The sequence below is a fragment of the Heterodontus francisci genome, chromosome 35 (assembly GCF_036365525.1).
Source record: "Heterodontus francisci isolate sHetFra1 chromosome 35, sHetFra1.hap1, whole genome shotgun sequence".
NCBI lineage: Eukaryota > Metazoa > Chordata > Chondrichthyes > Heterodontiformes > Heterodontidae > Heterodontus > Heterodontus francisci.
Genome location: NC_090405.1, coordinates 43,543,307 through 43,567,625, shown reverse-complemented (window position 1 = coordinate 43,567,625; position 24,319 = coordinate 43,543,307). Strand labels below are relative to the sequence as shown.

Sequence of the window (24,319 nt, the reverse complement as noted above, 5' to 3'; positions counted from 1 at the left end):
GATCAGGATTGTATCCAAACAACGGAGAACGATGAGAACAAATTCAACGGCGAGAATCAGGTTGGAGATCAGAGGCTCGAGGTGAATCACTTCGCACTGCTTCCATTGATGTAACAATTTGTTTCTATAATTTCCTATACCTGGTTTGTCAGCAGAACAAGAATATATTTAGTCAAGGCAACTTTGCAACTGGATGCTATTCATAGTGCTATAATAAGCTTTAGCATTGTGAAGTGTTCTAATTAGCCTGAGGAAAACAACATTTGTCTTCCTGTGTTTCTGTCATCATTACTTCAGGAATTGTAATCTAAACCTCAGGCAATACATTGTCACTAAGCAGAAAATCTACAGTAAACACCGGCCCATAAATCATTATTGGTGATAAAGTTAATTGTACGGTTAAACACAAACATCTTTGCCCCCTTTGAGAGGCAGTGTTTAATCCTTTTATTTTAAGTGTGTTAACTTCTCTGCGAAAATACTGGACCATATGAACACATCAAGTGTTCGCTCACTCATATCATTAACAGTAGTTTCTCAGCTACCGTCTGCTCTTCTGAGGCGGATACAGCTGTCAGTGCTGAACGAAATAAGGAACATGAAAATGCAACAGTAAATGCGTTGACTAGTGTTAAAGAGATATAAGAACAGGCTGAGATTCTGTTCCAATCTGATTTTTGTTGCAATGTTGTTATCTTGGCCCCAGGGTTCTGCGGTAGTCAGTGCTTCAGTTCTTATTGCTTGGGCTTTTGCTGCATAGTTTTGAGATTGTTGGCATGTGGTGGTTTTAACATTTGTGAATTTTGCATTCATCCAGGAGACAGTGACAATGTCTCTATTTCAGACACTCAGGGTAGATTTGACAATCAGGGCTTCCAATTATTGGGTGTGTCACTGGACCTCCTCCCCCACCCTCCCAATTCCGTGGGATTAGCATCATTTACATAGCGTGGCCGAACTCCCAACTCAGATTGGACTTTGCATTGTGAGCTCCTTTTGGATGGTGGGGAATAGCACACAAGAGGTGATGAGTAGATTTAAAGGGATATGGGAAGGTAAGTAGTTGCCTATGGGGATAAAATTGCTGGTAGTATTTACAACGGCTATTAATATCTTGAATGCATATTTCAGCCTTTGCAAAGGTTGGGTAATAAGATTGCCTGGCAGAACTCAGTGGTCGACATCGTATATATGAAGGCAGGAAGCCGAGTTCCTGATAAAGCAATAGAGTGGGCATAACACTCTAAACCCCAGTTGAAGGCTGAAGAGGTAAAGGTGATGCAGAATGAAGCTGTAGCGAGAAGGGTGACTAGACAGGCACCCTTGCATGGAACCTATATTGCAGCATGCCTGGAAGGGGATGGAGCCAGTACCAAACCTCTAATGAGGTGTCCTTGCAGCAGACGGCACAGTTCTGCGTCCAAAACTAACCTGCACCCTCTTCAGCCAGTTCCACATGGGCACTGCAGGTTGAGTGTGCCTTTGCTCCTTAAACAGGAGTAGGAGGTGAGCAGCAGGAGAATACAGTCTGCCCTCCTTGTAGCCTGGCCTGCGTGGGTCTCTTCCACTGTATCATCTCTACTTCCAAAGTCAAAATCTATGTATCAGTGGAGTTCCGTTGGGAAAACCATTGTTCCAATAGTGCGAATGCACTAAGAAATGGCCAGAACACTTGGCACAAAATGTTCTGGCCATCTAAATGGAAATAGGAAAGCAATGGGGAAAAAAAGCAAGAAAAAAAATTTCAGAAGTAGCCTCAAAATGCTAATACAATGCTTACCACAAGACTCTTTAAATGCTCTTCCATTACCTGGCACGTTCCACACCCATTTCAAATAGTTTGTTAAATCATTGCGTGACGTGCTGGTGAAAAATATTGGGAAATTGCTTGAATATTTATATGATGTCATTGGGGCCTAATTAACTACAAGCTGATAGATACATTTGTAGCCAATACAGATTCGATAAAGTGAGAAATGGGTGGAAATCTGATGCAACATGTCCTTGCCTGATTTTCCATCAGTTAAGCACATCTCAAATCCTTCTTCCTTCCACTTCTGAGTATTCTCCTCTCTGAAGTGCTTTTGGGATGATTCAGTGACAGATTCAAGTCAGGCTCACAGTTCATGAGATCTACACTGCTAAAACCGTGTGCCCCAATTCCCAGCTCAGAAAAGCATGGCCTACCTCAGCAGGTTTTCATTTTCTGTTCCCAACATCAGTTATCCTGAGGTGTTTCTGAGTGAGATTGGCAATTTATGGTTATGCCCTTGTATCTGCCAGGAACTGCATTGAAACTGCCATGAACATACATTTATGTAGTACCTCACCGCATCTCTTAGAAACATCTTAAACATGATATGCAGCCATTTTGCATACTTCAGGATCCTTGCAGGACGAATAATGAGTGAGAACCTATTTTTAATGGATAGCGAAAGCATGGCTTTCACAGCCAACTAATTACTTTTGATGTGTAATCACTAATTATGTTGGCAGCCAATTTGCACATGGCAAGGTCCCAAAAAAAGCAATGAGATAAATTACCAATTAATACACTTTGTTGGTGTGGGATGAGGGATAACTATTAGCCAGGACACTGGCGAAATCTTCTGTTCAGCTTTGAATAGTGGCTTGGGATCTTTTCCATCGACCTTAATAGTGAGATGGTGCCTCGCTTTAAAAGCCAATCTGAGAAAGGGCACTCTCTCAGTAGAGCAGTGAAGCAGTGAAATATCAGCCTAGACTATGTACATATGTCCTGGGTTGGTGTTTAAACCCACGATCTTCTGACCCATTACGGCCATGGCATTATTTTATAATTTTAAAAAAAAATATTGCTTGTACATTAAACAGCAGGTAGAATCAGGAACGCAAGAATACGATCAGTGATGTGACTGTATGTTCCTTCAATACTAACCCAGCAAGCTGTAACCCAAGAAAGCTTCCCATACCCCTTTAAGCGAATAAAAATAACATATCCTATCAGCGATTAGTTACTATGAATTCAAAGTCAATGATTACAGTCACACTCTCAATAATCTTTGTTGCAATACCTTTTTAAAAAACTCGCACTGAAATGAGGCAAGATTTATTCACAATAAATACCCTGTTAAATCACTATCAGCATATTCTAAGAATCTGACAAGTAACAGATTACTTATTAAAATTATAATGTTCAGAGATTTCAATTATATTGTCAAATTTACATTGCTTCCTCCTGCTCTCAAAGGACTGTTCCACTGATTAGGTCACAGGCTGACTCTCAGTCTTTCTCCTTCCATTATCTGCTCAACTCATTACTTCATTCAGCCAACAAAAAAGCAAAGAGCAACATAATTTCGGCAATTAAAAAATGAAAGGTCTAGATTCAAGATTGTGAACTTTTGAACGCTGCCTGAATTGAAAAGATGTTCGGTAGGTATTTAAAGTTTTTGAAATTACAGTTCACTGATTAGAAAAGGTTCTCAACAATTGACCACTTTAAATCGATATTAAAATTTATATTAATGATCTGCACTTTTGTCAATTCTCGTCACTGCTACATAATTTTTTGTAACCTGCACTCAGTGTTTGAGATTGTACCGGTTGTTTTGTATGGTTGTGCACACCCAATATACTGTGAAGATCTTCAAAATCACATACTATCAATGGATAAAATCATCCATGAGGATTCATATATTTCTCACTTCCAATGTTTTTCCCACTGTTTGTTGGGGTATGGTACTATTGATGCAGAGAACGCTCTATCATATCATGAGGCAGCAAATGTTAGCAAGACTTATCACACTATACAGACCATAATAGCTAAGGCTGATCAGGTGTCAGCTATGTCAGTGTCAGTGGTGGTCAAATGTGTTACTCAACCACTTCCCAAGGGCCCACCTGCTCTCTCTTACATGGGCGTAAAAGTTCCCATGGCACTATTTCGAAGAAGAGGGGAGTTACGCCCGGTGTCCGGACCAATGTTTATCCCTCCCAATCAACATCACAAAAACAGATTATCTGCTCATTATCACACTGCAGTTTGTGGGAGCTTGCTGTGTGCAAATTGGCTGCCACGGTTTCTACATTACAACAGTGATGACACTTCAAGAGCTGAAGCTGTAAAGTATTTTGAGATGTCCTGAGGTCATGAAAGGCGCGATAGAAATGCAAGTCTTTTGTCTTTATGAAGATCAGCTCATTCTGCACAGACCTTCTTGTCTAAGTAGCTCAGTGTCACACCAGCTGGTGGGAATACATAAAAGGGTTGTGAATTCCCACTTTATAGTGTAATGCTCTAGATCTCCTGAATGAAAGTAGCACTGATTTATTAACAGTGCAGCATCTAAGAGTCCGGTATATTTCCTGTTATTTTTCTAGGTGTTCTTATTGAAGTGAAGGTGAAAGGCTACAAAAGCTGTGGAGGAAAAGGGGATGCTGCCTCTCAAATAGAATAAAAAGAAGATATACCTATTCTGTCGAGTCTGTCGAGAGCGACTGTTTCAAAGGCACGTCTCATCATTGGATATTCCTCCAACACTTCATTGAAGTGGTCCACAGAGAGGGAGTACAACCTGCAGTAAGTGTCAGCTCGCACACTCGCCGTTCGACGGCCGCGGGTCAGCAAGCAAATTTCTACCGACAGAAAGAAAGAGCAATCGATTAATATGGTCAATAACTTTACATGCTCGTTCCACTGACCAACTAATGATTGTCCATACCTGAATGTTCCCAAATTGGGCAAATCTCCCACGTGTTGGATAAAATCTGAATTTTACGAGGCACTCACAATGCGATTGTGATGTTAACGTGAAGCACCTTCACCGTGTATCAAGACTGCCCTTCTAGTGTAAATCCTGAATGTCGTCTCAGGGTCTGAAGTAGCGTGGAAATGTCTGGAATTAAGGATTCTGATTCTGCTACACTACAGATTCACATCTGATTTAGGATTGGTAGAAATTCATTTGAGCTTTGCCACCAATGGTAAGCACGAGAAGTATAAATATGCCATTATTTTAAAATCAAGGTTGGAAAGGAAACTGAGGGATCCAACTGAGAAAAGGTGACAATTGTAAAAACACTGTGAAATGCAAGACAGCAAACACTGGAAGTCACCAAGGACACAAATCTTTAGAAAAATGTTCCCGTTGACTACTTTGTCCACTGTAAATCAATCATCAATGGGTTTGCAGTGCAGTAACACAGATTAGATAGAACAACATATGATAGCTAGTAGAACCGCACCCCCCCTCCCCCCCCCCCTCCATAGTTCAAACTCTTAGTAGCTCAAGTGCTTTCCAACAGCATGTGCCTAGGGCTCGGGCTGATTTGGGCCTGTGCTTATAGCACAATAGATTCCACAAGTATTATCCATTGTTGATTCTGATTCGGATAAAGGGATCCCATTCCACCAGCCCATTTTCTATTCATTCAAACCATACAGGAGCTCACTGAATAAGTTGCTTTATATTCACTCATATTGTACAGAATCCCAAGGGACCAAAACCATTGCCTTATTCATTGCCATTGTAATGCCTGCAAATGGACCAAACCATGGATTAAACTGCATCCCGTTCGTTTACTCTTTTATCCACGGAAAGCACCAATTTTTTCTTCACTTCCATTGCGTTCAATGCATCCCAATTATCTATTGTTACTACTAAGCACACATTAAGTTAACTTTGGTTACTTTTATCTGAATATATGTTTTCTTTTCTGTTTAGATTTACCCACTGGCTATTTCAATTCACCCTTTGCGTTTTGAACAGAAATATTTTGACACCCCCGCTGTATATTTACTGGGACTTAGCTGTATCATAACATGATTAGATCCTGCCACAAGCATTGTTGGAAACATTGCAGAGCATGGTTTAGTGCAGATAACAGATGCCACCCATGGTGCATTTATAATAAAAGCAAAATTTATAATTTTTTATATAATCTATAATGCTTTATAGATCAGCATTATAACTGGATTGGATAGTTCCAATCAACATAAATGCAGTGAATCATTTCTTAATGTTGTGCTTATTGCATGTTCTACACTTCTCTCCCCCACACATCAATATAAGCAATAGCATTCGGCAAGAGGAACCATAAAAGTGAAGGATAAGGCAAATTGACTATCTCATGTCGGTAACAGCAGAAGGCTGAAATAAATCTTTTTATTTTATTTAGCCAAAATAAAACCACTCTTGTGTACAGCACAACCAGGCTGAAAGATGCTCGGATTTATCTGAGTGTTGAGGCTACTTACTGGTGACGAGCAAATTTGGGGTTCAGTCTTGGGATCTCTGTTACTAAGAATGAAAATCCTTAATCTATTTAGCCCCTTTTATGTCCTTAAGTGTCCTAAAGCGCTTCAACCAATGGCCCCGATATTTACAGAGAGTGGGGGAGGAGGGAGCATGATAGAGCGGGGAAACTCGACAAGGCTGCAGTTCATTTTAAAATTCCTCCATTTTAAAATTCTCATCCTTGTTTTCAAATCCCTCCATGGCCTCTCCTCTCCCTATGTCTGGAACCTCCTCCAACCCTCCGAGGTACCTGCACTCCTCCAATTCTGTCCTTTTGTGCATCCCTGATTTTAATTGGTCCACCATTAGCGTCTGTGCCTTCAGCTGCCTGGGCCTTAAGCTTTCGAATTCAATTAAAGGTGCTACATAAATGCAAGTTGTTGTTACCCATATTGTTGGCCCGCCAAATTTAACAGCAGGACCTCATGATTATATTTTCCTTCCGTTTCCCGTCTAGAAAAAGAACACGTTCACAGGCTGTTATTTTTCCAGTAAGTTCTTCCAAAATGGAAGAGTATGGGAAGCAAAGTTCATCACTGGACAGATTTTCATTCCAACCTCTATGTTGACAGGTGCAAACCTATTTAAATGTAATACCCTGCTGCTGTATACTTGATTCCGTTTCTCTGAATATCAGTCAGTTTGAGAACATGTTCAGACAAAGCTGCAGCTGTTGAAGTGATTACAATTCACAGACAGTAATAAAAACTGACTCTTTTACTACTGCCTGTTAATTAGACTGGCACAAACCACTTCAGCTTTTCTCGAAGAAAGCAGTGAGCACGTCTTCAGAAACAGAATGGGCTGAGAAAACTAATGGGTTATGAACAGCACTGCAGTTGGATGAAGGGTTTAAGGATCTCCAGAGAGGGATTTAAGCATGAAGCAAAGAAAGATACATGAAGGGTAACACTACAGGACTAAACTATGGAGAAGGGAAAGGTAGGGATTGTAAGAGTGAAGAAGGGAATGGTTGTATTATAAATCCAAACCACTGAGATGAAGGAATAGCAATGCAGGATTAAAGCAGGGAGAAGGGAGAGAGAGTAATGTAGGTCCAAAGTGTGGGGAAGGGAAGGGCAATGCGGTCGAATTGCAGGGTCGAAAGGTAGGACTGTAGTTCCACAAGTTGAAGAGAGGCTGAGAACAGACTAGTTCAACCAATGATTTGTTAGGGAATGATGGATTGGAGTAGCAATATGAAGCAGCAGATGCATTTCATGCTAATTAACTTTAAATTTAGGGCATCATTACGTCCGGGGATCAGCTCATACAAACTAGACGCTGTAACAATCCCTAATGTAACAATGTGAAGCTTCTCGGGTATCAGGAGTAACTCTGGGACTACTACACAACACAACTGCACACTTCCACCCACTCAGCCTTCCGTTTCTCCCCATTCCCTTTCTCTACTATCTTGATTATTTTTTACTATTTTAATGCCACAGGTATATCTGGGTCCTGTTGCACTGTGGAAGCAAATAGCAAGTATACCAGCACAAGCCCTTCAGGTTTCTGGAGTAAGAATGCTTCCTGGCCAGTGGAAAACCAAATGAGCTGAGTCAATGAAAATCACCCTTGGTTACAACCCTGCATATTTTTCCAAATGCACTGGTGCAGACCTTGACTTTGTGTGACAGTGTAAAATGGGCGATGGCAACTTTGGAGCCCGTATTTCATTTTTCCCAGTTGACTTCAATGCAAACAAAAATTGCAAAGAGGTGAGAAACGGCCTGCTAATTCGCTTTAACCATCGCACAAGCTCATGATCTACCTCAGTCTGTTCTTTAAGTCAGGATTCCTGTACCTATCCAGGAGCTCATGGCCTCTTCTCCTTACAAAGTCTATTAGACTCTTATGTCAAATCAGGACCTTCTCACCTCCAAAGTAGGACCCATCCGACAGTTTTGTCTCCTTATTGCCTTTTGTAAGGACACTGACAAGCCCATGCTGAATGAAGTACATCTTCTTCCCTATAGTCCCCTCGCGGATAATGTAGTCCCCGGGCTGGAAGACCTCAAAGAGCAGCTTAGTCAGCATGGATGTAACGAAGTTGGGATCTGCGTTTGCAAAGAGAGGCATGGATGCCACCAGCTTCCTGCAGTTAAAGTTTACAATTTCCTGCCCAAAAAAAGGGGAGAAAAACAGAATCAAACCTCAGGTACAGGCAAGATCTCAGCTGCAATACGTGAATGGCAGAATAAGTTTTTTTATGAATTAATGGATTGCAAGCATTTATTGCCATGGAGCATTTGACATTGGCCATGGTTTCGTTCCTACAGCGTGTCATTATAAACTGTGACTTTACTCCAGATAAACCACCAGTGACAGCACAAGAGGTCTGAAGTTACTGAGACTTATGCATACTTCTTCTGTCTGTCTGCTACCTGGCAGCCACAGATGTTGCCTTCATGTTTTAAATCCACATCTGAAACTAAACTGGAGGAGGTACTGTCATCTAGGAGAGGGAAACATTCAAGGGGACAATGGGAAAAAGTGTAGCCTTTGAGTGAGTATATTGGGGTTTAAAATAAACTGAGTTGGAAGGGAGCAATGTAAACTGACTTGAGGCCTACCTTCTGGATAACCCATTTAGCTGAGTTAGAGAATTCATTTCTGGGTACAAATTTATCTAAGGGAGATATCATTTTGGAGAGGGAGTTCTTTCCAACTTGATAGTCTTGTGTTGCAGCGGAGCTCCGATCGCAGTTCAGAGAATTGGGGACTGCAGTGTTGCGTCCTATCTCAAATCTGTGCCTCCTTTGAGTGTGGCTCCCCCTCACACAAATCTCGAGAATGAGCTCACAATTCAGAGAATTCCCTCGACTGGATCTTATAATGGACTGAGGCTGGGCCAACAATGGCAGTAACAGATATCAGGGCTGATTTTGTAATCTTTTGCTCCCAGTGAAGGGCAGAGCTCATTAAAGAGAGCAAATCAAACTCAGGATGTTCCATAATAATAAAAGCAAAACACTGCGGATGCTGGAAATCTGAAATAAAAACAAGAAATGCTGGAAATACTCAACAGGTCTGGAAGAATCTGTGGAGAGAGAAGCAGAGTTAATGTTTCAGGTCAATGACCCTTCTTCAGAACTGGCAAATATTAGAAATGGGAAAGCTTTTAAGCAAGTCAAGTGGGGGTGGGGCAAGAGATAACAAAGGAGAAGGTGTAGATAGGACAAGGTCACAGAGAATAACCGACCAGAAGGTCATGGAGCAAAGGCAAACAATATGTTAATCGTGTGCTGAAAGACAAAGCATTAGTACAGATAGGGTGTTAATGGACTGAAAACTGAACAGCCACAAGTACAAACATGAAAAAAACAGTCGGTAGGCAAACTGAACAAACTAAGATAAAATAAAATAAACACAAAAAAAAGAAAAAAGAACTAAAAATAAAAGTGAAATGGGGGGCCCGTCATGCTCTGAAATTATCAAACTCAATGGTCGGTCTGGCAGGCTTTCGTGTGCCTAATCAGGATGTTCCATCCTTTGCTTGGAGCATCTGATCGAGGAATAAGCCTTACTATTCCAAACTGAATGGATTCCATTTGTGAAGTGTTGGAGATGCTATGCTTCTTTTAGTGGTAGTAACCTGCTTAGTGCTGAATAATGGCATCTCATAATGATCTTGTATGGTGAATCAGAGAGCTAGAACTAACACAGCTATTGAGGTAGTGGCTCTCTGATCGTACCCAGCTCCAAGACAAAGTCCCTTTCTCATTAAATGCTTGATCTTTAGGAAGTAGCTTAATGTTGTGAAGAACTTTTATTCATTTTTTTTAACCTCCTCTTCTCTTCTCTCCCAAGGGCTCTGAGTCAGACTGAAATACAGTTCCACAGATGCCATCAGCTCTCTAATAAATAACTCAAGCACTCAGTGTGTATGTGTGAGCTTTGACATTAGCGGAATATTCATTTATGTTGGGTGTCACAGCCAGGTTCTCATCTGATATCCAGGTGGATGCACTTAGCCGGAGCTCGTCACTGGATAGCGATTGCATCCTGACTTTGCTTCCCCTTCCCACCGTTGAGGCCAATTGTAGCACCTGAACTGGTGTCCGATTGAGATTAAACCTGGTCTGTGCTGCTTAGTACTACACTGGGTGGTTCCTCTATGCACTGGGAGCTGAGGCTGCATCTTTCAACCAAGAGCACCAAATTCAAAATCACTCAGTTAAATCTTCTCTTGTTAACTTTCTTCCTTAAATCTGCCTTTTGTTACGGTTAAAATGACAGGCCGGAAATCTGCTCTAAGCCCATTCTGCTGGCTTGGCAGTTGTTGTAAGTAGACAAATGTGGCACAGGGTGATTGGTGGATGCATTTTCCCTCCGTCTTTCTACAGTGGCTCCCCAATGTAGAATGGCTGAGATCTGTTACTACATCAGAGACATAGGGCACTTACCCACATCTCAAAATCTGTGGCACGGCGTGTTAGAGCTCCAAGAACTGCGTCTTCCATTCACCACAACCTTTTATAAAAACTCTGTTCCCAAGAATTATCATCAACATTAACCTTCTTTTGTTTGCTCTTAATTGACTATGTGTATTTGAACGGTGTTGACATAATGAGGGCTGGTTACCTGCAGGTATTACTGCAGTCTGAGGCAACAGACCTCATACTGACTCACCCTAGGTCGCAAACAGGAACCATCCACTCATGTTATTTTGGCTCCTGCAATAACTGTGGAGCTCAGAAATGCCTTCAAGCTAATTCCTCCTTGCGTGCCATCAACATTTTTAAAATCACAAATGGACAACCCCTCCCCCCAAAAAAAACCCCAACAAAACCAGACATAAAAATGGTAAGGTTAATTCTTTATAAGAGTCTGATTTCTAAAAGGGGATGGGGAAGTTTCTTTATAATGTCAGTTGCTCGTCAAGCTTTCAAAAGGTTGCATCTCTCTATAAGGGTCAGATGGCAGTTAAGTGAGCCATGGAATTCACTATTTTGATGCTAATGCCCTCAGCGTTCAATTGATAAGAGATACACTTGCTGCAGGAGGGAATTCTTTTGGCATGTTTTTCATTTCTGATATAAGGCTGCTTTATTGTAGCGAGATATTCTACCAAGCAGCCCATCTGTAGTATGTTATACTCTTGTGGCTGATCAATGTGTACATCTGGGTGTGCTGCACCAGACGTCACAGTGACTCAATTGCAAAATACAGTTCAAGACAGGCACATCAATGGTGTTAAATAGTTTAGTACCCACATGTGGCATTGCCCCCCCAAAAGTTATCACATAACCCCATTTAGATTACACGCCCAGTTTTGGGAACAGCACATGTTAGGTGGGATACGTGTTGCTGGAGGCACAGACCACCCCAAATGAGGCAGTGTCTTTCCTTGCCCAGCAGAGGCAAAGTGTTACCGATCGAAAAGGTAAATAGTTGTTGCCAAGCTCTCAACCCACTCGTTCAATGGTACAGGAAAATTGGTCAACTTTCTGAATGGATCTTCAGAAAGGTGAGTCCACCGAAAAATACACTCCTGAGCTCCTCATTAATGACGCTGTTTCCAAAGCTCAGATCTGCTTTCTACCTTTTGGCCTCTATTGCATCTACAACATATACCAAATTTACTTCTTAGCCTAGAAAATGACTACGAGAAATGCAACGGGGATCTATTTGCAGTGCAAACCTAGTCGTTGAATAGTATGAAAAGTGTGAATCGTAAAGGTTTGATCCCAATGGTCTGAGAGCATTAAGGGCCAAGTTGATGAAAACATTTAAAATGTCACAGCCTAAACCACAAGAATGATCTGTTCAACTGTTCCTCACCTCACGGAGAGGATCACTCAGCTCCCCGAGTATACTCTCCTCGTCAAACATCTTGCCCTGAAAGCGATGCTCGTAATAATCATGGATTCGTTGGCGCATGTCAGCTGGCAGCTTGTGGAAGCACATGTACTGCTCCACTTGCTTGTACTGCAGAGGGGGAGAGAAAAGGTAAGTTATTGAATCAGTGACTGAAGGCAAGAACCCAGCTTATCCAGCTCCTAACCTTGTTACCGCAAATCCAATGAAGTTACATTAAAAAAAAACAGTGAGGTTATTGTATTGTACATTAATCTCCATGACTTCTAGCACATCTGATACTCAGAGGCGATGAACCCACTGGAATGACTTGGCCTCTATTTACATTGCAGAAGCACATGAGTGCTATTGCCCAGAGCTCTGACTGCTGCGGAATTTGTCCCAGTTATACTGCTGGGCAGAATCCACAGCAAAATGACAAAAGCAACTGCACACAGACAGAATCGTGCATACATGCACGCCCACGTACAAGCACACATTTTCAAGTCGTGATTTACAGCTTCATTTTCTGCCAAAGGCTGGGGAAAATCTTAGGCCAGTGGGAGTTTTTTTAAATTCTTTCACGGGATGTGGGCGTCGCTGGCTGGGCCAGCATTTATTGCCCATCCCTAATTGCCCTTGAGAAGGTAAATGCATCACTTAGCCTAGCACAAATGAGTTCATCCTACTCGTGAACAGAAAAGCTGCCAGGCCCCGAACTGCCATGGCAGCGATGCTCGAAGGGAAATGATCCATTCCTTAAGGAGTTGCCTACATAACCACAGTCACTGCACTCCGAATGGCAATTCATCATGCAAAGCGCTTTGAGACATATGAAAAGCCTCCATACAAATGCAGCTTTTTCTTTAACTAGCCCATATATAATCCAGGGTAGAAATTGGTCAGTATTTAGTCACAGTTAAGATGTAATGGGTGTCCCATTAGCACAATGGTGCCCACATCCTAGAGTCATAGAATGATACATCACAGAAGGAGGCACTCAGCTCATCATGACTGTGCTGACTCTCATTCCCCTGCTTTTGTCCCCTGCAAATTCCTCCCCTTCAAGTATTTATCCAATTCTCTTTTGAAGGTTATTTTTGAGTCTGCTTCCACTGCCCTTTCAGGCAGTGCATTCTGGATCACAACAACACACTGCATTATTTTAATTTCCTCACTTCACCTCTGGTTCTCTTGCCAACTACCTTAATTCTGTGTCCTCTGATCACTGACCCTTCTGCCACTGGTAACAGGTTCTTCTGATTCACTCTATCGGAAGGAATGCTGTCACATGACAGGGAAACAAACAAGCTATTTCCTGGACTCTACCAATGCTACCCTTTCATGCAACAGGTTGAATATCCAGCCTGTGTGCTAGATGTAGCCCTGAGTTCTTCCACCAAACCCTCAGATCCCTGGCCATTAGTCCTACTTGCATTTCTGTTCCTGATTCATTCATTGGTCCCGTTTCATTTTCTATGCTTGGAGGTTTTGAAAGGGCTGTAGTTGAGATAGCTGGAAATTATTGGGAACATGATTACAAATTTTACATGCGTCGCCTGTGGCATTAAACCAATGAGGCATTAAAAAAATTTTTGATTTCCTGCCATAGCCCACTTATCCTCTGATTTTTAAAATTCTATCTCTATAGGGAAATACAGGGACAATTATCCATTCAGAAGCCAAAGTAAAATGCCTATTGATTCATTGTTACTGAATAGTCTGGTAGTACGACGATAAGAGGATTTTTGACTTTGGATTCAGACAGGTGCTGGTACCTACTGCCAGATCTGTTGGACCTCTTACTGCTGTTATTGATGACAGGTCACCCTATGAGCAGATGTGAGAGAAACATCAACATAAGATACTCTGGGAATACTTTATCCATGCAGAGCCTCAAACACTTGCGTCAGAGAACTGGGGAAATAAATCGTAATTCATGCATACATTCATAATTTTTCATGGACTAGTCCAACCAGAATGGATTGGCTGTGTAGTTTTATAAATGAAAGAAAAGCAAATGAGAACTCCTGGTACATAAGAATGGAATTGTAGTGATTAACATATGGGTGAACACTCGAATAATTAACCTTGGCGACCTTTTCTCCTTCCTCAGCTCTTCTCAAGGCATTGACACTTGCTGGGATATGGTTCAAATTCACCAGGAGATCTTGACTACCATTCTTTATGTTTTAGACCATACAGTGAGTAGCAGCAGGCAACTGAACTGTGAGGGCATGTCAGCCAAGACTGATTCTGCTCTGGCCCAACATCCACCCACATTGCAACAACAACAAATTGCATGTGCATAGCAGCTGTAACATAGTAAAACATCCCAAGCAACGTCACAGGAGTAGTATCAGACAAAAGATTTGACAGCGAGCCACATCGAGAGATATTTGGATGGCAGACCAAAATCTTGGTCAAAGAGGTAGGTCTTAGATCTTAAAGGAGGAGAGAGAGTTAGAGGGGTGGGGAGGTTTAGGGAGGACATTTCAGAGCTTGAGGCCTTGGCAGCTGAAGACACAGCCACCAATGATGGGAGTGAAGGAAATAGGGGATGCGCAAAAGGTCCGAGTTGGATGAACACAGAATTTTCCAAGGGTTATAGAGCTGGAGGAGGTTGCAAAGATTGAGGATAGGGGGGTTAAATGTGACTTACCCAGCTAGAATTCGCAATCCAGCAATAAAGAAGAGGGATTCAAACATGAGGATGAGAATTTTAAATTTGAGTTGTTGATGAATAAGAAACCAATGTAGATCAGCGAGCACACCAGTAATGAGTGGGTCACTGCTCAGGGGCTGGCAGCAGGGTTCTTCTCCCTAGTGCTGAGGCTAATTGTAGCACCCTGCCTGCAGTCACAGCTGTACTCAGGTAGCCCATCCCAAATCCAGGGCTATTTAGTCTGTACAGTCTTTACTCACAAAGCCAGCAGTATTATCGCACTATTTGCACTTAACGTTTTCAGACAAACGCGAGAATGAAAACTCAGACTGTGAAAGATCATGGGGATTTCTTGTAGAACACTGAGTGCTGTAGATTGCAAGCAAGGTATTCTTGCTTTGTTAAATCACGACTTGTTTTTGCAAAAGCTTCATAAAGGCTTTGTGAAGATAAAACCAATAACAAAACACACCTCTCCCACAAATAACATACTGCTAGGGGTAATTGCTGCCTAACTACACGTGCTTGGATAATCTGTGTGATTTTAGATTTTTCACCCCAGGGAAGCTGATCTACAGGCATAACCAAGTTATTACTGTATACAGTCATTGCCTCAACGGCCTCACTAGAGTATATCCAGCAACTAAAGCACTTTTGCAGAACATGCTTTTTGACGTGTAGTGTGAAAACGTATTGTACAAGAACGAAAATTACCAGCATCAAAGGATTAAAGGAGAAATCAATATTCCCCATGTACACAAAGTACTTTTGATGGACATTCATTCTCTGTGCTATTAATTGTGTGAACCTTTCAAATTTTATCTTGCATCACTCATCTCCATCAGCTGTGGCTCAGTGGGTAGCACTCTTGCTTTCTGAGTTAGAAGGCTGTAGGTTCAAATCCCAATGCAGGACTAAGACACAAAAATCAACACTGACACTCCAGTGAGGGAGTGCTGGAGGTGCTGTCTTTCAGATGTGATGTTAAACTGAGACTCTGTCAGGTCCTGTGGCAGCATTTTGAAGAAGAGCAGGGGAGTTAGCCCTGGTACCCTAGCGAATAACTATCCCTCAATCAACATCACATGAACAGATTATCTGGTCAATATCCCACTGCTGTTTGTGGGAGCTTGCTGTGCACAAACCTGGCTGCTGCATTTCCTACATTACAACTGTGATGACATTTCAAAAAGTACTTCATTGGCAGTGAGGGAGTGCTGTGCTGTTATAGGTGCCATCATGTGGACATAATATTTACCTGAGGTTCTGGCTGCTTGTTTAGCGAGATGTAAGGATTCCTTAGTGTGACTTGAAGAGGTTCAGGAAATTATCATGAAATCCTGGTCAATATTCCTCCCTCAACTAATGCTACCTGAAACAGATTGATTGGGCCTCATTGCTGTTTGTAGGATCTTTGTACAATAAATGGCTTCCATATTTGCCTGCATAGCAAGTCCTTGCATTTCAAAGTAACTCATGATTATTACAAGTTCTGTGAGGCATTATAAATGTTGTAATTTCCAATATTGTAACAGTGACTACACTTCAGTCGTACTCCATTGGTCGTAAATCACGTTGGAGCATCCTGAGGTCATGAAAGGCACTGTATAAATGCTTTCTTTCAAGGTGCTATATAAATGTGCAAGATTTCCCTACCGCAAGATGTGAGGTAATTCTGCCAGTAATCAGGTACAGGAGTTTAACGGTTATGCTGCTGGACTATTAATCCGGAGGCCTGGACTAATGCTCTGGCAACATGAGTTCAAATCCCTTCATGGCAGCTGGAGAATTTGAACTCAATTAGTTAAATAAATCTGGGATTTAAAAAGCTAGTATCAGTAATGGCGACTATGAAACTGGCGGATTGCTGTAAAAGCCCATCTGAGTCCTTTAGGGAAGGAAATCTGCCGTCCTTACCCAGTCTGGCCTATATGTGACGCTGGACCCACAGTAAAGTGGTTAACCCTGAAATGGTCTAGCAAGCTATTCAGTTGTCTTCAGGAATGTGATTCACCACCACCTTGTCAAGGATAATTCCGTCGACCAGTGAGATCGGCGTCCCGTGAAGGAATAAAAAAAACTTCATAAATCATTGGGGTCATTGCACTGAGAATACACAGTTCTGGTTGCTGCAGTATAATAATAATAGTATAATATAACAAGATATAATGATATTGCAGAAGAGGCAACCAGTATGGTTGAGGGGATGAAAGGATTTGACTATGAGATGCAATGATATAAATTGTGCATGTTCTCACTGGAAAAGAGTGGGTTGAGAGGTGATATGATCGGTGCTTTTAGGATTCTAAAAGGACTAGTTAATTTAGACCATGACAAACTATTTTATCATGTCCAGAACAGTGGAGCCAGAGGACATGGCCTGTGGTTGAAGGGGGAGTAAGTTCAAAACTAACCTGTGGAACCAATTTCAGTGAGTGAGTGGTTGATCTATGGAACAGATTCCCTAAGTTGATGGTGAAAGGTAGTTCACCACCACCTTCTCAAGGGCAATTAGGGATGGGCAATAAATGCTGGCCTGGCCAGTGACGCTTACATCCCATGAATGAATAAAAAAAAAAGCAGTTAGTAATGATTCATTCAAATTTAATTAGATAGATTCCTTTCGAAATAACATTTTGGGATAGAGTATATGAGTAATTTGAGACATGACATGTGGTAAGTGTAGCATGTTTGCGAGGAACAAGTGACCTTCGCTCTATGGTTTCCATCACTGGGCTTTTCCTTGCGTCATGTCTGGTCTGTTGTAAGCTAATTCATAGAGATTGATCGCTGTGATTCGTCAACAACTCCATTATCATTGTATCATGTGAAAACCAGGATGGTAGAAGGTGGACTAGATGGCATTTGGTCTCTATTTGTCTAGCAAAAGCTACGTTCCTAAGTAGGGACTCGGAAGGGACAAAGTTGGAAAGACAAATCAGAACGTTCACAAAAAAAAATCAATGCAGATAGAAACAAAAGGCTGTAAAACAAACTGACAGCTAAATAAAAATTTGCTCTCCTATGTAGAGCTTTGCATGTTGGGGAGCATATGATGGAATATAAGGCACGGAGGTTAGTGTGCCGTTTCACAGTCTATCCAATTTTCCACCCATTAAGGAAGGAGAAAGCCGAGGGGTGACCTAATAGAGATCTTTAAGGTTACGAAAGGATTTGAAAAAGAAAGAAAGATTTACATATATATAGATAACGCTTTTCACAACCACTGGAAGTCTCAAGGTGCTTTACAGCCAATGAAGTACTTTTTGAAGAATAGTCACTGTTTTAATATTGGCTAGGATATGGGGGATTACTCCCCTGATCTTCTTCAATTAGTGCCAAGGGATCTTTTACATCCACCTGAGAGGGCAGACGGAGCCTTGGTTTAATGTCTCACCCGAATGACCACTCCTCTGACATTGCCGTACTCTCTCAGTACTGCACCGGAGTGTCAGCCCTGATTTTTATGCACAAGTCCTGGAGTGGGTAGGATAAACATGGAGAAGATGTTCCAACTTGTATGGGGAGAATACAATATAGTCACTAATAAATCTAATGGGGAATTCAGAAGCAACTGCTTTACCCAGAGAGTGGTTAGAATGTGGAACTCGCTGTCAGAAGGAGCAGTTGGGGGCGAACAGCATAGATGCATTTAAGTGGAAGCTTGATAAACATTTGAGAGAGAAAGGAATGGAAGGTTATGCTGATAGGGTTAGATTACAAGGGGAATGGAGTTAGATGAAGAGAGGTGCGAGGAGGCTTAAGTGGAGCATAAAGACCAACAGGAACCACTTAGGCTGAATGGTCTGTATATTCTATATAAAAAATGAAAAAAGGATGGGATCAGCTACAAAATACACGCACTGACTAATGCACACTGTGATGGGAGTACAATCCTAAATTTACTTTTAAAAGCCATAATTAAAAATCACTAAGTCTTGTTATTTGATATAGAACAATGGCCTGACTACTCCCTAATATTGACATTTTGGGATCAAATCTCCAAACAGGCATTTCCTGCAGTCCCTTGCTTTTATCCAAAGCCAAATCAAATATTGAACCTTATAAAAGAATCGATCTTGCTACTGGACAGTGCTGGTAATATTGGTTGTTACCTCCAAGTTAAAATGCCCAAGAGTTGATCTTTCTCTTTGTCTCACAGTGTTGCACCTTGGGGAGACAGTTAACTGCACATTTCCTTCTCTGGCACCCACTGGTGAAGACCCGCCCCCTGGCTGAGCCTTGCACCTGATAGTCAATGAGGTGAATGAGCGTTAATCCGCAGCCCTGCCTACCTATTCAAGTGGATGTAAAGGGTCACCCTAACACTATTCACTGAAGCATTCTGCTGGTATCATTGGCCACCATGTATCCCTCCGCTAAAATAGACAAACTGGTCATTCATTTTATCTCCTGTTTATGGGACCTAGCTGTGGCACATCAGCCGACAGAGTAACAGTGACTATAGTTCACATCACTTTGGGATGTCCTGAGGGTGTGACAGGTGTTGCATAAACACAAGCTCTTTCTTTCAACACTGAAACCTTGCACTGAAGTACAAAAATAATAAGAAAGCTTAATCCCGTCCTCCAAAATGCTTCATAAAATATATATGCAAGTCTAAATTTCTGAAAATATGTCATTTAAAAAATGAGGAAACAAAGGAATGAAGGGGCAAGAATAATTGTACTGTTGAAATTTTTAATTAAAATGATCCGATTTTGGTTTTCAGTGATTAATATGAATTACTAAAGAAGCTCTATCACTGTAACATTAGTTTCAGAATGTTTTAATTCATTGTCAAGGTATGGGCATTTATTGCCCTTCTTGATTAGGTTAGCAGTGCAATACAATTGAATGGGTTACTAGGCCACTTCAGAGTCAACCATATAAACCAAAGATGGCAAATCTCCTTGCCTAAAGGCACTGCAGTGAACCTAATTGCTTCATACCAATACCAGCTCTCCTATTTCCTCAATTCTATTTCCAAACAGCAGCAGTGGGATTTGAATGCACATTCTAGAATTACCAGCCTAGTAACAGAACCACTACACCACCATGCCCTGTACTGTGGGAATGCAAGCTTACAAAACTGACCAGCTCAAACAGATCATTTCCCTGAACTTAACAGTTGGCAATGGCTTAACCTTTGTTAAAAGTAAAAACAATAGGGAACAATCAAGGTTTCAATGATTGCTGATGTACAGTCCCACTGACAATCTTTTGTGTCTTGTCCAAATGACCATTCTTGGAGTGCGATCATAAAAATGAGTTCTAGTTGGCTATTCCAACGTGTGAGATGAGGCGGCCATATTTAATGTGCCCCCAAACACTAATTTCTAGCAGGGGTCACTGCAAAACTATCAGGAACATCAAACATGGCCAATAGCTCAGGACTTCTGAAGCCAATTGAAGCACTCCTTCTGTCATTCTGCCAGAGGCCATCTGGCATAGGCCAAAGATAAAACCTATATATATTCTTACTGGCTCAACCACCTGAGCCACTAAGGGCAGGGGGGGGGGGGGGGGGGGGGCTCGATTCAAAGCTTAGTGGCTTCACACTTATAGGGCCATAATTTTCTGAATGGTTAATCAAAAAAGCACTGAACAGCAACGAAAACTTGCTGCAAGTGTCCACTAGTATATTTGGAAGAAGTCCCCTAGAAAAATCCATGAATAGGGGCACAAACAGGACATGACATGTATGCTTTCTGTCGCTGTGAACACAAGTGAGTACTGAAATGGACAGTCGCAGCAAACTAACCGCTATTCATCAGAACCTTCCAGAGGGTGAATTTCTGCCCATTTAATTTCTCTCTGAGTTATGCTCTGTGTTCTCTTCAGCTCTTTGCTCAGTCCCTCATGCCTGCCAGTTTTTAGTACAAAGCGAACCATCAAGGAGAGATGTCAGATTTAGCCATTTCTCCCTGTTCAGCAGGGAGCAGTGACCAACTAGATGGATCAGTTTCCCTAGTTGAAGCCAGTTGGACCTTTACTCACTCAAGACCGATTTACAGCTTACTGCTTGGGAATTTCACAGTCTGGAGCTAAGGGGAGACTGGGAGTTAATACATTGTGAGCCAATGAATAAGATGGGATTTAGCAGGAAAGAAAGAAATGTATATGGTGCCTTTTATAACCCAAAGTGCTCGACAGCCAATGAATTACCTTTGAAGTATCGTCACTATTATATTGTAGGAAACGCAGCACCCAATTTATACACAGTAAACACCCACATCCAGCAATGAGATAACGACCAGATAATCAGTTTTAGTGATGTTAGGAAAATAGGAGCAGAGATATAGGAGTGGGCCATGAAGCTCCACAAACCAACGCTGCCGTTCAATTAGATCGTGGCTGATTAGTATCTTAACTCCCTCTACCAGCCTTTGTTCCCTTAAAGCCCTTACCTAATAAAAATTTATAAATTTCAGTTGTGGAATTTTTAATGGATACCCAGCTTCAACAGCTGTGTGGGGGAGAGAGAGTTCCAGATGTTGGTTGAGTGATAAAATTTAGTTCGGAAACCCGGGAGAATTCCTCATCGCTTCTTCAAAATCGTGCCATGGGTTCTTTTACGTCTACCTGAGAGGGCAGATGGGGCCTAAGTCATAGAGTCATTTACAGCACAGAAGGAGGCCATTCAATCCATCAAGTCCAGCTCTCCACAGAGCTATCCAGTCGGCCCCATTTCCTCCAGCCTAACGTTGCAGCCAAAAGATGGACTGTTATTGAGATAGGCGAGACTGTGTTGATAATACATCATAACCTCTGGATGTGCATTTTGATCAGCTTGTAAACGAAGTTAAAAAAAACAAACATAGGGAGACATTCCAGTGGTGATTGTTGCTTATAATTCCACACTCCCTCCATTGATGAAAAGCACAATGTCCTGGAAGGATCTGAAGGTCAATTTAAAGGGTGCAACTAGAACGCTCAATCGATGGCCTAACTATCTTTGCAGCAGTCGATAGGTTATAGCAGGAGTCCCACAATGCATACAATGAAGGAATGGTGTAAAGGGTGAGAGCTTTCCCCGATACCCAAAAACGCCTTGAGAGTTGAATGTCTTGTTCAAACAAGCGGTCTCTATTACAAGCATGCAAGGAGAAGTCCTACTCTCATGAATGATCGTAGGGATTCCACCAGTACAATGTTTGAGGAGTCAATTTATACAGTTACAGGAGGTTTACTTGACAAGCTGTTTCTTTAATTACATCATCTTCCCATCTTACTCTCTTCCCTAATCTCATCTTTCCTTGATCATATTATCATATGACTCCCTGCCCCTTCCCCCCGACCTCATCTACCTTTTCATTAGATTATTCATGTGAGTCTCTGTGCCTTCCTTCTGACTTCGTCTACCTCTTGATGAGATTATTCATGTGATACTCTGTGTCTCACAGACAAAGCTTTTCTCAAGTTTTAGGGGACTACATTTTACGCCAAGTATCCCATGATGCCCATACGCCAGTCTTCCCTTCAATGGGGAGGTGGACCATGAAATTTACCAGATGGAAGTTTCCCACTGGATGTCAACCCAGCATTCACATTAGCAGTCATTATCAATTCAGTGCAATATCTGAGAGATCCAGTGAACAACGCATATGCACAAGAAAGCATGAAGAAGAATAAAAAAAAGCATTTAGCACAAGTCAACTGTACCCGACCCATTGGGTTGGATCTTGTGTGGCCTCATGAGGATCAGAGGCGGGCGGTGGGGGGGGCATGAAGTATCACAACAGGTGGCAGGGGTCAGTGGGGCAGAGGGCCCATCCCCTACCCGTCGCCCAGTGATCTTCCTGGGGATGGCATAGGCCGACGACGGCCTTCTCGTCCAGAGGCCAATTGAGGCCCTTAAATGGTCTATTAATGACCAATTAAGAGCTTTGTCCTGCCGCTGCTGGCATATTACTTCCGGTGTGGGGAGGGGGGATCTGCCACGTGGGAAGAATGCCTTGTAACATGAAGCGCCTTCCTTGCAAGCTTGGCGGGGGACCCTCCTCGTGGGCAATTTCTGGTCCATAGAGGACCCCCATCAGGAACCAATACACCCCACGGGACCCCCCTCCCCCTGGACTGCAAGACCACCCCCCAGTCATCCAGACTGGCCCCAGCAACCCTGCCTCACCTACCGGGGTTCCAGCACTGGGCCTGGGTCCGAGGCCTCAGTAGTACTGGAGGATCGTTCCTGGTGCGTGGGGGGTGGGGGGAAGAGGCGCAAAATGACTTTTTGGCCCAGCACCCACAGCTCCTCCTCCAGCACAAAATCCAGCCCATTTAGTCACCTGAGGTGAAATCACTGCAAAATTGCTTCCCCTCCCTCAAAAGATTGATTAAGCAAGACTCCAGAACAAACATACATTCTGCATTATACCGCCTAGCCAAGCAGTCTTGCTAGGCATGATCCTCCATGATTGCAGCAGCTGAGGAACTCAGAGTATTTGATGCAAGATTCAATTATCTCTAACTGGTGGCACATTTGCTGTGTGCAAAAAACTTCACCAGAATCATAATTGCTGCACGCCTTGCACAGAGGATATTCCTTCAGATCCCAAACAGCATCAGCTGGCTGTTGCAGACTTGCACAATTCTTTAGGGGAAGACATTCCTTCTAATCTCAAGACTTTGCAAAAGAACGACAGACAAGAAAGGCCATTCAGCCCATCTTAATGAATCTATCCAGAAAGGCTCTGCAATCTCCCATTATAGCATTTAATTCATTCTTAAATGGTTCTCGGGTTTTTGTCTTCCCTACTCTGCCTGGAAGATCATACTAAGTGCTTATCACTTTCTTGTGAAGAAAAGCTTCCTGACATCAGTCGCATTTTTTTTAAGCTTAAAGCAATAACCTGCCAGATAATAGACTTGTTAGCAAAATTAAAACGGATGGGCTTAAAGGAGAAGTGGGAGTGTGGATACAAAATTGGCTAAGAGGCAGAAAGCAGAGAGTAGGGGTAATCAGTTGCTTTTCAGACTGGAGAAAGTATACAGTGGTGTTCATCAGAGTCGGTATTCGGTCCATTGCTCTTTCTGATATCTCAGTGGCTTGGACGTGGATGTAAAAGGCATAGTTTCAAAGTTGACACAAAGCTGGTAAATGTAGTAACCTATGAGCAGATCACTAGCAAACAATAGGAGGACACTGACAAACTGGTGAAATGGGCAGACACGTGGTAGATTAATTTATTGCAGAAAGGTGTGAAGTTGTGCATTTTGGAAGGAGAGGCAATATAAACAAAATGATATAATTTTAAAGGGGTTGCAGGAACAGAGACACCTGGGACTGTGTGCACACAAAGTTATGAAGTTGGCAAGACAAGTTTAGAAGGCTGTTAAAAAAAACATACAGCTCCTGGACTTTATAAATAGGGACTCGGAGTTAAATTGGGCCTCATAGCACCCATTTTTCAGTTGCAATGGGACAGCCTAAGGCTCAAAAATAACAGGCAGTAAGTGTCATATTGGGTAAGGACAAGCAAGCGGTGTCCTTTACCCAAGGGAGCATGCATTAGCAATTTCCATATGCAAATAAGGGACCGAATGCCTGCTTCCTGTCCCTGCTACAACATTG

The 24,319-nt window shown here is 42.2% G+C and overlaps 1 protein-coding gene across 1 annotated transcript in view; it reads right to left on the bottom strand.

Moving 5' to 3' along the window:
- Window positions 1-24,319, bottom strand: part of hcn4 (hyperpolarization activated cyclic nucleotide-gated potassium channel 4) — a 268,643-nt gene that overhangs the window by 39,504 nt on the left and 204,820 nt on the right. Inside the window, exons 5-7 of the mRNA XM_068015195.1 lie at window positions 12,066-12,212; window positions 8,159-8,399; window positions 4,453-4,617 (exon numbers count right to left, since the gene is read on the bottom strand). Coding sequence (XP_067871296.1) covers window positions 4,453-4,617; window positions 8,159-8,399; window positions 12,066-12,212 — 553 coding nt within the window. The remainder of the gene's footprint in view (window positions 1-4,452; window positions 4,618-8,158; window positions 8,400-12,065; window positions 12,213-24,319) is intronic.